Raw genomic sequence first — 16,846 nt, 5'->3', positions numbered from 1 at the left:
TGTTCGTACAAATATTAACGGAAATAAAACAGAAATGTTTGCATAGGGAAATGGCTCGATGAAAAATATTTTTCTTGTTTCCTAAATTACTATGACGATATAAGAACTGTAAACATTGTTATTAGATCTGCGCTCGTCTTGAAGACGAATTACAGTTAAATTTTAAACGATTTCAGATGGGCAGATCGTATTTTTATTCTTCATTTCATATCTGGGTCAACTCCCGGTGCAACCGCCCAATTTGGCGAGCCACGTTGTAAATTGAAAGCGAATTTAAAATCAGATCTTTCTTGAATACTGAATTAACCTTTGTCAGCTCTAATGAAGAAAACATTAGGTTTTTTCCTGTTCGTGGGCGAGAGATTGAAATAGATTATTCACTTTTCTGTTCAGCCTAATTGTTTTTGGTGCAACATCTATTTTTATTTTACAGCTTATTGAATGTCGGGAAATGTGTTTTAAAACATTCGTCTTTAAATTTTAATCACTAACAGATATATTTTTTGGACTGGTAACCCAACCAAATGCCGCTCAACGTCAATCAAATACTCTCTCCTTTGAATCACGTTCGACCTCTGCTCAAGTGTATTCGGACCGTGCCGAAATATTTTGATATTTAAAGCTGATAGGGTTTTCAGGTGAATGTCACCTTAGACTCAAGATGCTAATGAGAAATATTTTAAAGCGAAAAAATATGTGTGACATCGTTAAAAAAAAAAAAATAGGTAAACATGAATTTTGAGTTTTGAAATTTGGTTAACTATTTGGCAAAATAGGTTTGTTGATTCCTTTCATTGCCAATATGCTTCACAAAGTTCAGACTGTTTGTGTGAGAGTATAAGTAGAGGCGGAGTAAGAAAAAACATTTCTCAGGAAATCAATCAAACCGCAAGATAATTTGAAAGATCAGTTATTCATATTTTCCCAATCTTATCGTTTTTGAAGAAGGTTCCTTCATTAGAGCAATTAATTGGTAGATATCAGAAAGAAAGATTCGCATTCGGTATCAATGTCCTACCCTCTCGCTTTTTACAAGAAGTAAAACTTGTGCATTTGTTTCTTTTAAGGCTTTTTTGTGTGTGTCAGCATAATTATTTTTTCGCTGACATTGCTTTCTATTTGCATGTCAAGACTTGCGCATCACACTAATAGGTAATCTTCATGAATAAATTAAGCATGGTTTCTTTTTAAAAGTGTCTAGCTTTTTTTAGGGGCTATTACGTCTATGCTCTCCGCATCTTGGTAAATTAAAACATTAAAAAAAGTAACAACTAAAAGCTTTCCTAGACAATTCGCTTAAAATGAGAGGCGGAAAACCGAACTGATGAAGGCTCGAATCGCTGTTGCATTTTTCGTCTGTCTGCCTTTCACTTGGACGACAGTTTAACTCACCACTACTGTTTCCTCGACAACTGAAAAATTCCCACAGGAATCTTTACCTTAAGAAAAAGTTGGCTCATACTTTTCAGTTTTGTAGATATCGTAGAAACGACACTTGTTGTCGCCGATCTTTTATTTGATACATTTAAAATGTTTTTCCATAAATCTCTCTTTTAACTTATACGTTAGAATTATCATTTCTCTTTCTTTTGACTCACCCCTCCCCCCTAAATGCTGGCCTGCGGATTCAAGCCCTCCGCCCTGCCAGTCGGTGGCCCGGGTTTTTAAAACACCTCGGCTGCACTTTGTACATAGTTTACTAGTTACCCTCCTACTAGTAAGAAATTTTCAGAACCACTCCATGCCGGACTGATCGTCAGTGTTTTTATACTCTGCGGGTCGCAATAAGAACTACCCAGGTTCCTGGTAATTTTTTCACCTATATACAGCAGCCAATCCACAGGGAGGGTGTAAGGGGTTCAGACCTCCCCCCCCCCCATAGAAATATTCTGTGTTTTCTGAATTAAAGTTTTTTGCCCCCCGCTTGGGAGAGGGTCTCAAAGTGATTAACCGTAAAGCGGAAAAAAATATTTAGCAGTTAGGCGTAAAAAATAACTGTAAAAATTTATTATTTTGATCACGATCGAAAGGAATGAACCGTTAGCCGTAAAATGGCCAAAATTGTAACCGTTAGCCGTAAAAGCTATTACCCCATTGGGACCCTCTTACAGAAATTCCTGGATCCTTCCCTGGTACAAAGTCAGTTTTCATTACAAATTATTATGATTATCCCTAAGCAATTTATCATTCATAGAGGTCCATGAAGCTTATGCCAGCCTTGTATGGGTTTATGAGGAGATAGCGTGACTGCTTTCCAATGGTTTATCTCAGACGGAAATGGCGCGTCCAGACCCAGCCGCACGTGACCAATGACCTCGTTCCTGTGCATAAATTCGTGTTGAAAAACAGTGAACTGAACGCCAAAGTTTTCAAGAGTGCAAGAGCTATTAGTAGCAACTTCAAAACTGAATTCTTCGTTAATGGTTAGGTCTTTCTTCCCAGCTTTAGTCTGATGTTTCTGAATGACTTCCTCTTTGCGATTGTGCGTGAGTTCCACAGCGACGGAAGGATCTTTAAGAAAGAGAAAAGAAACTGATATTAGAGAAGTACAATCTCTACAGGTTTGTCCCTCTGTTATGTGTAAAAACATATCAAGAATGTCATCACGTTAGAGTTTCTAGACTAATTTTTGTAGTAAAAAATTATTTCGGAGTATCCGTATTCGCTTTGTTATCCCTTCAAATTAACCGTGCTTGATCTTAGTCAGTTTACTTGTGAATCTAGAAGGACCGGAAATCGTTTGTAAATACGGATGAAAAGAGACCCTATGCCCCCAAATAACTTAAGCCGACGCTCAAATCAGCACCATTGTATCTGCATTTCAATGAGCCAATAGTAAGCTCATCATAACTACCCTACACTTGAAGAGTTGATTGATGCGTGAGACAAAAGCAGAAGCGCAAACAACATACATCGAAGCTGTGACGCATTGATCATGTATCTCTTAAATAATGATTTTGTGTAATATACGACTAGAATGGTTAATTTTTCATCGCTTGTGCCAATGTGTTCCTCCTGTTTCTGCTTGAGCTTGTTGCCTTGTATGGAATGTCAGCCACACCCTAAACAGCAATATTGCGCTAATGGTATAAGAGCACTGTATGGTTTTAAATACTTTCTTACTTTTCACGGACTTTGGAAGATCTTTCAACCTCATTATGATGACCTTCAGATGAGAAGATGTGGCTTCATGGCAGAGAGAGAACTGGAGCTCACCAACGAACTGAAAGCAACAAAAGAAAATATTTTCACTTTTGAAAGAAGAAACTAATATACTATCGGATAACTCCACTCAATGGCCACTGCCATTTATTTTAATCCCGACGGACCGTACTTGTATTCACCTTAGCTCTCTATGACGGCCACCTTTCTACAACTACCACATACCTTATAGTTCCTTAAGTTAATCGATGTGAAGAGGTCCCTGATTGTGATACTGCACATTGGGTAAATTCTAAGTATTTTCGCGTTACTGGAAATGAGCAGGCTAAGATTGACACTCTCTGTTATTCTTTAAGCTGCTACTCAGATTCATAACAGTACTATTTGTAGCTAAATTTGATTCATATAATCTACTGTCACCAATTCCAGTTGCGGTACATATCTTGGATAATGATTCTTAGCACACATTGCGGACCACACTTACCTGAGGCGACAGGTCTCGACACAACTTGTCTCCGCGCATGATACTTTCGTCGCATAAAGAAAATACTGTTTCTCCGATCGGTTCGTATCTCGAGACGCCATGGCGATCAAAGAGCCTGATCTTCAAACGTCCTTTCTTCAACTCGGCCAAATGAAGATTTTTGAAGACGAATCGTTCATCGAATATAGGGTTACAGGTCTTCTTAAGTAATTTGCTTTGAAGTCGTTCGCCGCGGCGTTTTGACGGCGTCTTGAGTGAAAGCCGCGCAAAGACATCCAACATGCGGCCATGTCTGAGTGGTAGCTCTGTGGCGTTAATTAAATGAACTTCGAGACTGCGAAGATCTTCAGCAAATGTCATTTTTAAGGTGATCTTGCCGCGTTTTCGCGATACTTGAGAATTTCTCCTAGATCGCCTGCTGCCGGTGTAAGAGACTTCATTCGCGCTTTTCCTCCTTTGCTTTGTCAGCTTTGACTTGGGTAAAGTAGTATTTATAGAAGACACCAATGATTTGAGCATGTGCGGAGTGGGATCTGGTAACGATGACTCCTCTGAAAGTGATTCTCGAGATAAACTTTTGAGGCTATCTGCGCGAGATCCTCTACGAAGAGGTCTGGGTTGAGGGCCGGTGGAGGAACACCTCGGCAGCAATGATTCATCTGTGGAAGGAAAACATCAGAATATGTCACTACATTCCTCGAGCTATCCTTCTATTGAGGGCCCAACGAAAATTATCAATTTATTATGCAAGAGTAAAGATAATTATTGATTCAGATCTAGATGGTATTGACAGAGGAGATAATCCATTTGTTGCAAATTAAAATAAAAGCAACTCAGAAATGTGGGGTATTTTGAAACAGCTAGATATTTGTTCGCTATTAAAGCCTTGTGTTTCTTACCACTTGAATGAAAACTCTCGGCGCCATCGTCGAAGAAAAGGGATTCTCCTCTCTTAGTGCTGCGAGGTGCATGACAGCGCAAGTTAACCCGCTGACCATTTCTGTCCAAAACACTGGCCTCAGAGTGTAATCTCGCAAGCAGAGGACGGACTTTGCGCTCTAAAGGAGCAAATAGGGCATAAGATGGTTTTCTCTAGAACAGAGCTTATTAATGAAAATGCCAGATATCCAAGCTGAGAATACAACATGTTATGAACATGGTGTTGAACAGAAGGGTCTCATAATAAAATCCCTTTTATAATCATGGGTCTGAATTGCAACTCAGTTTTTGCAGTGCTGTTTTCTTTTTCAAAAGGTCTTTTTCTTACACTGACAACCTCAGCGATGACTGTTGTTGTGGGTTGTAAAGATTAAATCACGATGTAATGGAAAAAAGGGAAGAACATCCATTCACCCACTCGCGAAGTATCTTGGTCACCGCCAATATTTTAACTTCCAAATTATATAACTTTTCGTTGAAAAAATAGAACACCATAAAACGTAATCATTGGTTAACTCTATGTTAGTATCCTTAGCAGCATTCTATGTTTTGTCACACAACACAGACATGCGTGACATCTAGTTGACTTGCATGACCCATGCTTTAAGGAACGGCTTCGGTGAATACATCGAATAAATAGAATAGATAGAGCAGGCAATAAAGTGTTTAGAATAAACCAAAACACAACGTGTGTGGAGAAGGATGCGAGAGAAAATTGAAACGGATTACAAAGGAAAGCCGTTAAACTTGAATTAAACACCATTTGGTTATGGTAGATCTTTGATGGAGAAACTACTGTTACATGTCCTTACGCTATTTGTCTCCAAGAGTGACCTCTTTTTAGATTCTCCTTGCGATTTAAAAACACTGTGAAGCAGACATGTAAAGAGAATAAGGATGATTACTAATTATGGCCTTAGTCTTGCCATAAAATACCAGATTCTCTGCTCTAGCTAACAAGGAAATGTGAGGAGAATGACCTTTTCGATCTTGGAAGTGATAAACTTAATCATGCCTTACCACCAGTTTGACTCTTTTCGGGCTCGTGACCGATGTCCTCGCTGGATGCTCCACTAACAGAATAGTGAATATCAAACTGATCTACTTCTTCCTCTTCTTCCAATCTGTCTTGAATCAAAAGCGGAACTAGAAAATCCACAGGCTGGGAAGACAGTACCAGCTTAGGTACGGGTCCTTCTGCAAAAATCTGCTCTTTCTTGTGTTGCCTCTTCCATCTTAAATAACATCGGATGACAAGGACTGCTATGAAGACTGAAAGAGTCGCTGCTACCACACTAATGGGCAAGAGAAGTCTTAAAGTCTCTGTAGACATGAGAAAAAATGGTGTTAAAATTCAAAGATCTTAAGCGGGCATACGTGCTTCAAGGAAGGCAACTGCAAGTCAAAGATTTTTCTTTGTCATATAAATCAGCACAAATCGATCAGTTTTTCGTCGTATTTGCTGAAGCGAGGACTAAGCAGTTAACTGGTGAAATGTCAGACTGCTATAACAACAGTTGGCTCCAATTTTTCGGAAGTGTTTACGTTGATGTTTCAGCTCTACAGACATTTTTCGGAAATCGCTCCACTATACGTGGCGAGAAGCCCAGGCGCAAGAGAATAATGCACATCAATCATTTGTTAATTTGCTAGCGAATAAAATCATGTAAAGAAGAAGAGATGAATAAATCAGAAACAAGAATAGCTTAAAACTCTGGTGCTAACCAACATGCAAGAAAACAGAAGTTATGGATTAATTTCATTACACGTAACTGACATTTTTCCAGAAGAGGTCATGCATGTAATGTTTTTATTTGTGAGGGCAAAGAGTGTGGAAATTTCCACAGTAATTAGTTAATTAAGTATGTCTTGTTATAACTGGTTATTTAGAGACTAATTTCCCGTAGCTATCGGGAAAGTCGCACACGTTTCCGCGTGTTTTTTTGCCCTAGTTCTTAACGCGCTGAAACGGGTTCACACACGTTAACTAAAGAAACGTGAGAACCGATGGCGTTGCTCAATCAGCACAACAATAGTCAAACAGTGTGGGGTGTACTTCATTTGACATTTAAATTTACATTAATTCCTGTAATGTAAATTCAAAAGTCATTTTCAAAAGGGATTTAAAAGAAAGAGAAGTTTTACGGCTGGCTCGCTACATTTGACTCTTGAGCCAAATAAAACCTTTCCTATTATTGACTCTTTAACTCCCAAAAGTGATGAACCTGTAACTTCTCCCTAAGATATTAATACGTTATTCAGCAAACAGATGATAAGAATACTCAAAGTTATCAGATAGAAGTTGTTATCATGATTTAACGCCAAATTCTCGTCACTAATTTACAAGGAAATGTGCAGCAGCTAGAGAGGAGAATAAACAATCAGATCTGGGGAGTTAAAGGATTAATTAACCTGAATTGTTCAAAACCTTTCTAGATCATGGCATTTTGTGAAACGTTTCTTTGCTTGAAAATTCGTGCCAATCACCGGAGTTAACTAACTCATGGTTAATGTGCTGTGCAGCTGTTTATCGAGATAGTAATTTTGTTAAACTAGAATTTTTAACAAGAACTTTACGAAATGTGGAGTATGCTCAGTAATGACGGTAACAAGCGTGAAGTCAAAGTAACTTACACATGAATAAAGGAATTTTACTCAATGTGTACTTCGATATCACTCAGCTGATTTCCCTTCCATCTTTCTTTAGAACGGAAATTACACCAATGGTCTTATTTTGATTCTTGTCTTTCTGATCAAAGTAAAGGCTTTCCACACTAAATCTTGGATATGTTTTTCGAAGTTGTTTCCTTCTTTAGACCTCCAATAGATTATCTAAGCCTGTTCATATTCACGTCTTCTGCCATGGGCAGCAAAACGTATCGATGATTAACTTGTTGCACATAGCTTACATGTATTTTAGATTGTAAACTGAACGGAACAACAGAAATAAGGACACCAAGGCTTAAGATGTCTGGAATACCACGCGGCTTAGAATTACAGACTTGCTCCTACAGTTGTAACCCTCAAAATGTGACTAAATTTACGGGTTATTTCTCTAACCTGTCATCTTCATGAAACTGTCGACGCCATCCAGAAACTATTCAGCAGATCTCTTTCAAATGCCATAACTAGAAAATGGTTGGTGCATCTCTGCGAAGGACTTTGGAATTCTTCCTATTTGAAAAGAAGTGCTTTTCGACGACAGTGACCCTTAGCGCTTCAGTGCTTTTTCAAGTTCCTTAAACCTTATCCACGACGGTCGAGATTTCCAAAAGTGTGGTTAAAAAACGTAGGCCTTGGGCAGCAAAATTGATGTCAAGCAAACGTGATTCGTCTACACGGACATTATTCCCTCAAATTCACAATCTCTAAGATCAGCATTCTCAGTTGGTCATTATTTCTATCATTACGTGACTGATCGAGCGCTCTCCGAGCTATTTCCGTTTGAGCTACAATGCACTCCGATTACAAGTAATCTGAGAAAGTGAAATGCGTCATGATAAAAGAAGCCATTCATTTCGATTCTCTACAACATTTCGGAGTACGCGAAGTGTAGTCATAGGAATGCAGCGTTTGATGCTTATTGTTTAACTGGCTTAATGAAATGTGCACCTGAAAGAGACAAATAAACGATAACTCAATGTGCAAATGGGGAAGAAAAGAAAAAATGTTTGTGGAAGGGAGGGATTGGGACTGAATCAACAGCTATCCCACAACAGTATCTGGTTTTAGTCAAAGATTGTCTCAATGTCGCTCTTACCAAGAAATTCGCGAGTGTCTGGCCATGGACCAAATTCCTTTTTTTTTTTTTCTTTATCTCTGAAGCCCGCGTCCCGCCAGTCAATTACGATCTGTCGAAGATATACAAATCGAACAATCAGGAACATCTGTCGGCTTAAAATCCTTATGAAAACATGTTGATATTATTACTTAAAACATCAAATTTGTATTATGAAGAGAACGTACACTCCTTCTAGAGTCTGCTACGTTCTTAGAATGTTCGTACGCGCACAAATTGTTTCTTTAAATTTCGCGGCCGGATTTGACAGGCTTTTTAAGCCGCCAGAATCGGAAAGGCTAATAGTAAATTCGTGACAAAGGGAGACTGATTGAGACTGATGGATATGTTTAACAGCGAATCCACCCAACACTCGCGTAAAATTCTCCTGTTTTGAAGTATCAAGTAAAATGAAAATGTCGGAGAGGCTTCGTCTCAATTTTGAGCGGAAAGTAAAAAATATCTATTCTTAAAAGAATCAGGCTTCTGCTATTCTTCCTAATTTTTTTCTTTTCTTTTTCGGGCTTACTTGCGAATGATCGTGAAAATGATAAGTCGCTTTGAGAAGAAAAAGCTGTTGGTCTAAGATGAAAAAGACTAACTCGTGAGGAAAAAAAAATTCTAGTAGACTGGAACGAGGCTCCAGGCATTGTACTTCAAGGGCTTGCCGTGAAGAAATTTGCAAGATTTCCGAAACACTTCAAATTCGCCGAAGACATACTGATCGCAGAATTTCACAAAATTCCCAGGCCAAATTTCAATCAACGCTTTGGAAACATATTTTCTGCCCCGCAAACTTAATTCTTGATACTTGTATTGAGCATGGAAAATAGAAAGAACCGGAAGCGGTCATCCACGACAGTTAGGAGGAGAACGTGTGAAGAGGAAAAAAGTTGCTTTTCAATTCAAATATTGACTTAGTTTTCTTTGTTGCATATTGAATCAAGCGGTCAACACTCAACCCAACTGTCATAACTGAGTCACGTTTGATCGGCTTTCCTCGTCAACTATATCGGTTGAAACATTAATCTTATGTCTGTCATCCTGCTTACTAGTTTATTTTGTTTCATTTTGCAATCAGACGGTTGCAGAAGATATATTTTCTTCATTACCCTTGACTTAAAAGTTTAAGGATATTTTGCATGACAGATTGTGTTACACAGGAAAAATGACATCACCGGAACATGAAACTTCGTGTTTGGTCCGAGGGCTCTTGAATCCAAACACAGTTTAAGTGCGAAGAAAACGGTTTTATGAATAGATCAGCTCCTCATAAAACCACCTGAAACTTTGAATCTACTGAAAAACAGATTGGTTTGGTAAGCAGTATTGCATGTGGAGAGAGTCGATCGAATTTGTGCTCTAAATTGAAGAGGAGCCGTCACGCTAGTAGCATCCTACGAGATTTCTATTCAAAACCTGGAATAGAGCTGCGATGGAGTCTCGTTTCTGTAGAGTTCGAAAAACCAAAGAATCTTCTCTACTGTTCTGTTAACGGTTACTTTTGTGGTAATTTTACCTCGAACAAGGAGCAGTGCGTGGCTCTGAAAATTAGCGCGCGGTTCGGATTTTTTTTTCTTTTAACGGTCAACCTACATCAAGGCGGGAAAAATGGAATCTTCGCAATTCATCGCCGCATCAGTCGGACTTGGGGTCTTAGTTTTCATCCTGCTTCTTTCTATCGTGGGAATCGTTTATTTCAGGAAATATCTAACGCAAATAAATGGCTCGAAAGCATCGCAAAAGCTAGGAACCTACATTTCGACAAAAGAACCGCCTGAATTCGTCATTCCGCCCTATACCCTGATTGCGGATGAAAGCGATGGAGAAACTTTGAGCGACTTTGGAGACTTGAGAACGGACGAAATAGGTGGAAAGTTTACGCCTCCGGCCTTCAGACGAGCTATTTCAATGCCACCACCATCAGATCAGTCAGGGAATTCAAAACAAGAAACAACAGAAGGACATGAGGAAACCGGAGCTTCTGCGGTCGGAATAGCAACGGCGGAGTACCGCCCCCAATACAGAAGAGCTGTTTCTCAGTACGCACCTTACTCAACTCAAATCAAGAGAGAACCCGTGAAAAAAATTTCCATCGCTCCGTACGGAAAACTGGAAGTTTCCGTGCATTTTCTAACGGCTAAAAAAGTGCTCTTTGTGCAGGTATTTGTTAATACTTATGTACCAGCTGTTAAGTAGTTATAATTGTTTACAGGTGGGCTACAAAGCGGGGTTTTCCTGGCATATTTTGTGAATTTCACTTTCTGACGAATAATCTCACACAAATTTTTATTTTTCTTTATCTGTTTGTCTATTTATTGTTATTTTTATGAGATTCCTTCATGGCTCTTTGTTTTAAAACAACTTTAATTTGATATTAATCGACAGCGGTCTATACCTTCCTAAAACTTCATTTTGCTCATTGACGCCTCCCTACAAGAAAGAGACTCGAGAGTTTTACAAGGTTGCTCCTTTCGTCGAAAAGATGCTCATGACGGACGAACGCATATCACATGACCTAGCACCTGACATTGGGGAAAAGTGATAAATTATGATACTAAAAATAACCTAAATTCCTCCCCCCCCCCACCATGTAAGTTTAGGGTCCCCACCGTACCCACCCACAGCGCCTCGATGCATAACCCCCCTAGATTTCCATCACATGCTAGTAGGATTTACATTTGCTTCCCTCGAGCTTTTCAAACTACAAAAAGCAGACACTGACTTTTTTTCTACTGAAACTCCAGCCTAGGACCCTTACAATAACGTTCTTTATTTGCGGTATCTTTGCAGGTAAATGGCGCCTTTGATTTGCCTCACGTGCGCCTTTCTGGGATCTCTACCCCGTACGTCCGCGTGCATCTGTTATCAGGGCAGCGTCACAAAGATACCAGGTCAAACTTCTTGAATCTTGGAACGAACCGAAAATGCATGTTTGATCAGATGACGTTAGAAGAAGCACACAGGTACATTTTTCAATTAAACAGATTAGGATCAGCTCCCCAGTTTGAGAGAACAATTTCTACTCTCTTAACAAAACCCTCGCAAATCGATTTTCCAATGAATTTCACAGTGATTTCACAGTTTGTCGAGCGAAAGGCAAAGCCTTTTGATTTTAAGATGTTTTTTTTAAATGTTTACTGGTGACATTTTTTCTTGCCTTTAACCGATATCATCCAGAAAACTTAACCCTCTTTTACGTTTGTTCGTCGGATTATGTCTTAGAATCACTCCAATATTTAAAGGGGGTAAGTTTCTAAAGAAATTGTGGTGTTGCGACGGTGGGAGAGCCGAGCATAACAGAGTAATTTAGTATTATCGACCGAGTCGATAGCGTAAATTGGCCACCGTAAAGAGTTAAAAAGCTGATGTTTTGAGCGTTTTGCTCTTTTTGCTCCTCATCAGAGCAATAGAAGAAGGGCCAACGCTCGAAACGTCAGCTTTTCAACCCCTTACGGTGGCCAATTTAAGTTATCAACTCACTTGATTATACTAAATCACTTCAATATTTAGCCTACCTTTTGCCGCATGGTCCTCTTACTCGCTTTCTCAGTAAATGTGGTTGTTGCTGTTGCTTTTTGTGCCTTTACAGTTCTACCCTTAAATTTGTCGTCCTTGATTATGACAAGTTTTCTCGGAGTGAATTTGTGGCCGAGGTAATGTTGTCGCTTCTCGAGGTGGATTTAACTGAAGGCACCACGTTGTCACTCCACCTGAACTACAAGACCATCAATGAGGTAAGTACAATGTGCGGACAAAAACATCCCATCCTAGGTTCGCACAATTCACTCGCAAGGCCAGCTTTGTTACATTTGCAATACATACTTCATCTTTCCTATTGTTGTTGTCATTATTTTCAGTCCGCTGACCGAGGTACTATAACACTGTCAGTGTGTCACCAACCTACTGCTAATCACTTACATGTGATCGTTATGAAAGCAAGTGGACTTCCTCTTCCCAAGTCAGATGCTCCTGAAGGATGTGGTAAATGGTTTTCAATATAACATGCTTAATTCTCCTCCTGTAACGCTATTAATGATTTCTTGTATTTGTGACTTGTGCCACGGTCGTCTTTATTTTTGCGATCGGTAGTTAGCTACTCAAACAACAATAACATCAACAACGTCAGTCCACATTGTAGTACGGTACGGTGCGGTGCAGTGCGGCGCGGTGCAGGGCGGTGCAACGCAGTGCGGTACGGTGCAGTGCGGTACGGTATGGTGCGGAGCAGTGCGCGCGGTGCAGTGCTGCGTGGTGCGGTGCATCGCAGTGCGGTGCAGTATAGTACGTTACAGTACGGTGCATTGCGGTACGGTACAGTGCGGTGAGGTACGGTAAGGTGCGGTGCAGCGCAGTACGGCATGGTGCGGTGCAATGTAGTGCAGTGTAGTAAGGTACGGTACGGCGCGGTGCAGTGCGTGTGTTGTGTTGTGGTGTGGTGTAGTATACTGTGATCGTTCAGATGAGAATGGTCCGAAAAAGAATTGTCGTCGGTGACATTGACCCTATCTTGATTAAATTTAGTTTGATATACCATTTCTTTATCAGATACCTACGTGAAAGTCCTTCACAGCGTTCAGGGAAAAGTTATAGAGCGCAAGAAGACCAAGGTGGTTAAGAAATCTACTTCACCTGTTTTCAATGAAGCGTTCGTCTTCGATGTACGAGAAGAAGACTTACGACGTTCCAGTATTAGTTGTGAAGTGCATAGAGGGGATACAGTGTTGAAAACAGAGAGGATCGGTCATATAACGCTGGATTTGGAATCGTTTGGCACTGAAGTACGACAGTGGAATGATATGATCACGTCACCTCTTAAGAGAGTAACAGAAACACATTTGTTGCATGCGTAAGGGCAGAAAAAACCGCTGACACGTCCTGGAGACTCAGCATTGTGTTTAGAGCTAATATGTACGCTTGGCTTTTGTAAACGTTTTCAGAGAAAATTTCAATGAGACAGTGGGAGCTGAACTTAACCAGTATGTTTTGTTCTTTGTTAGGTCAATTCTTGTTTTCACGTAAAATCCTCTAAAGGGTTTGAAACGGGGAAAAGTGGTAACGGAGAGCTATGACCAAACAAACCTGAATATCAAAATCTAAAATTTACTTTCCTTGGTAATCAAAATGTTCAACCGAAGTGATCTATTCAAAATGCCTATTTTAAAACTAGACTAAGAAGTTTCATTATTCGAATACTTAAGTGTTATAAAAAAGTCTCGCTTATAGTGTATTAAAAGTCCTAAAGCATTATTCCATTGTTATAAAAGTAATTCTCCAAGTCTACTCAAAACAATCCACTAAATTATATAATTACTACTTATCAAAGTCTAGATAAAATTGATAACCTAACAAGTAATTTTGAGAAGAACTATTCTAAGTGCCAGTAATTTAAATAAAAGAGAGACACTTCTTATTTTTGACAAATATTTGCCATGCAGTCATACTTTTTATGGATAAATTTTGTAGTTTTTTCTGGAAAAAATATTGCAAACTTGGGGAAGAATATTCGTTGTTCAGTTTCACATATTAGGATTTTCTATGAATGTCGTCAGATTTGCATACTCCGAAGACGGTTTTCGGATAAAGCGCTATTCAGTCATTGTTAAGCTTGGATATTCTTAAGTTGAAAATACAAGAGATGATTTCTCTATAACCATTCTTCACTTGCACGGTGAAATACGAACCTCCGATGTAACCCTAACTTTTTGGATCTCACAGCACAGTTCTCAATACTCACGTCCTCTACATAAATCAATCTTGCATCACAGGGTGGTAATTTTCCGTATTTGTACCGACGCATTGTAAACATCTCTCGTTTTGATATGCCACAGGCCGCCAATCACATCACAGTAGTACCATTGGTGTTCATGGAATTCATGTTTCCATTAGGAAACCCAGCATTAGCCCAGTTGTTGGATGAACTTGTCACGACGCTGGTAATAACCAACATCTCATTCAAAGCACTTTCCACTGTACTTGCCAAATTTATTGGAGGAAAGAACAATGCCTCCACTGTACCAGGACGAATTAAGCGTAGGGAGGGTAGCCTCAGGAGAAGTTTTCCGAAGCGCGTTGGTTGGTTTGGGTACTGGGTGCGAATGTAATCTTCCAGTGCACACTGGGTACGCTCTTGGAGGCCTTCCACGTGAGTACAGTTAGAGAGTCCTTGAGAATCTGAAAGTGTCCAGGAAGAAATGAAACGTCATGAGACAAATACTGGTCAAAAAGTCATCTTTTTTACATTCGATTCATATAATAACTAAATTGGCTTCGATGGTGTTTGTGAGACAGTCCAAGTACTTCTAACAGAGAATAATTTCAGAGTACATTCCATCCTTTAAAAAATGATGAAAAGAAGTTTTCCCTGCTGAAAGTGTTCTCATGAGCAATTTACCTTGAGAGACTATAACTTTTTTTCCACGGCAAAGACGAGTTGAACTGTATAATAAAGAAATTCCACGTCTGGAAACGTAGACCTTTTATACTCTGAAATAAGTAAAAGACATTTAATCCACTTACCTGGATTAAAAAGAATAATAGCTTTAAGACAGCAAAACTCAGCAGAATCTATGTGTAAATTCTTAAGCTTTTCAACCTGTTCTTCGAATAATCTAAGATTTTCTGCAGAATCGAAAGTTGTGAGTGGTCCATTACTGCCTGCTGTTAACATCTCCGTGTTCGATGGAGAGGTCAACGCGCTAATGGTCAGCGGCTGCGCCATGTGAAACGGCGAGCAGTGCTGGGCAGCGTTTAATATAAACAGTTCACTCCAGCACGACCGTAGCAAGATGGATTGATCAGGAAGAGTCAACTCTGAGAAAAAGGGAATATTCTTTGCCCATTCGGTTATGGAAACCAGCAGTCTCGTGGCAAGCTCAGACGCGCTTTCCAATCCTGCAATATTTGTGGAGATCCCGAGGGATTGCTGGTAGCGCGCGATGGTGTCGGCTCGAAGTAAGAGAGTGATGTAATTTGAGTAAAAGGACTGAGGATTGCGCATGTCACCAAGGCCCATTTGTAGACAGCTTACATCTGATTGAGTTGTTGAGATGCGACCTTTCTGGACAGCTGTTGACCAGTGGAAATAAATTTTTAGGCTTAATAGCGAACACTGGCAAAACAGCAGTGCAAGTTACGTAAAAATTAATTGGCTTGCCATGAAGGCTTCAGAATAAAATTTATCAATTTCTTTGCGATCAGCCGACCCATAAGGAATAAAGATCTAAAGAAAGCTCGATCTTTAACCCGACAATGTTCAGCCGTTGTGTAATACAGAAATGGAATCGTCATTGAGCTGGCACCAGTACATATGGGAAATCAATTAAATTGCTACCTCCATCTTCTTAGTTTGATAATGTTGTCTTTTCATGGCATAATAGGTAAATTCAGCCGACAAAAAATTACAAGATCACCAGATAGATGCGCCCTTCGTTTGAGTGCCTTCATTCCAATAACTGCACTACCCCACCCCTTTCCCTTCCCCCCTCCCCTCCCCCCCACCCCAATTTGGGCTAAATTTTTTTGAGAGCACCTCGGAGCTTATACCATGAAACACATGAAACACTGTATAAGAACAAAAATCTTCTTATATTTGACAGAATCATTCCCATGATAACTTCTCGAGGGAAATATTGTTGGCAAATATCACCTTGAACTCTATGAGTTTATTTATTGCACACCTCATCACTAGCGCAGCAGCGTACCGGAACGAAACTAAGGAAACATGGTTGGTGTTTCCTGTCTTCCACGGGACATTTGTTTTAAGAACTTTCTTAGAGGGAAGAAACACCTTAAAATATATGGTTCAAAGGTCAAACTTACCATCTTTCCTCATTCCAACTTTCATACACTTCTTGAGTCTGCAATACTGGCAGTGATTCCTGTGTTGAATATCTACTGGACAATTCTTGTATCCTCTACACGTGTACGAGAGATTCCGTCGAATGCTTCTCTTGAAAAAACTTTTACAGCCTTCGCAAGTAAAAACACCGTAATGCTTCCCAGAGGATTTATCTCCGCAAACAACACATTCGATGGAAGGTTTTGGTGTTCTAGAGCCTTCTTCGGTCTCTGAAAAATCTCCGGGTGAATAAAACGCACTTTCAAGAAGAACCGGTGAATCGGCTTCCGTGTTTGAAAATTCTACGCACGAGCTTTGCGGTTGTGACAAGCTTGTGAGGGCGTTTATGTCCACGTTTATGTTCGATGTCGCTTCATCGTTGAAAGAGTTCATAATAAACTTGAACTGAAGGTTAAACAAGTCGCCAACTGGAGGGGTTGGTGACTCTGTTAAGACAAACATGAATAACTATTGTTTGACCATGAAGAGAAATCAGCGACACAAGAACAAAGCCAATTAGTCGCCTGTGTCATTATTATGTAATATTGATTAAGGTACCAGTTAAACTGACAAAGCTTCTGGTTTGCGGGGGTTGAAATCAGCTGTAGCCTAAAAAGATGTAGATTAAATAAAAATAAAGTGA

General features: G+C 39.7%; 3 protein-coding genes across 3 annotated transcripts; 1 reads left to right on the top strand and 2 right to left on the bottom strand.

Annotated features, from left to right (window-relative positions):
* Nucleotides 1-1,495: 1,495 nt before the first annotated feature.
* LOC131790390 (synaptotagmin-4-like) lies at nt 1,496-8,135 on the bottom strand. The gene is made up of 6 exons (XM_059107597.2): nt 7,646-8,135; nt 5,606-5,908; nt 4,546-4,704; nt 3,647-4,305; nt 3,124-3,223; nt 1,496-2,511 (listed from the first exon to the last, which is right to left on the bottom strand). The coding sequence occupies exons 1-6, from the start codon at nt 7,656-7,658 to the stop codon at nt 2,189-2,191; spliced, it is 1,557 nt and encodes a 518-aa protein (XP_058963580.2). The 5' UTR covers nt 7,659-8,135; the 3' UTR covers nt 1,496-2,188.
* A 1,347-nt stretch (nt 8,136-9,482) lies between these two features.
* Nucleotides 9,483-13,787, top strand: LOC131790365 (synaptotagmin-7). Its single transcript, XM_059107569.2, has 5 exons — nt 9,483-10,526; nt 11,157-11,329; nt 11,956-12,100; nt 12,224-12,347; nt 12,912-13,787. Exons 1-5 carry the CDS (start codon nt 9,975-9,977, stop codon nt 13,214-13,216), a joined length of 1,299 nt encoding a protein of 432 aa, XP_058963552.1. The 5' UTR covers nt 9,483-9,974; the 3' UTR covers nt 13,217-13,787.
* Nucleotides 13,788-14,004: 217 nt separating this feature from the next.
* On the bottom strand, nt 14,005-16,596 carry LOC131790347 (nuclear receptor subfamily 2 group F member 1-B-like). Its single transcript, XM_059107546.2, has 3 exons — nt 16,185-16,596; nt 14,883-15,431; nt 14,005-14,537 (listed from the first exon to the last, which is right to left on the bottom strand). The coding sequence occupies exons 1-3, from the start codon at nt 16,594-16,596 to the stop codon at nt 14,203-14,205; spliced, it is 1,296 nt and encodes a 431-aa protein (XP_058963529.1). The 3' UTR covers nt 14,005-14,202.
* Nucleotides 16,597-16,846: the final 250 nt, after the last annotated feature.

This window comes from Pocillopora verrucosa, chromosome 4 (genome assembly GCF_036669915.1).
Source record: "Pocillopora verrucosa isolate sample1 chromosome 4, ASM3666991v2, whole genome shotgun sequence".
NCBI classification, from domain to species: Eukaryota; Metazoa; Cnidaria; class Anthozoa; order Scleractinia; family Pocilloporidae; genus Pocillopora; species Pocillopora verrucosa.
The sequence above is the reverse complement of the archived record's forward strand: the minus strand, read 5'-3'. Positions and strand labels throughout refer to the sequence as shown.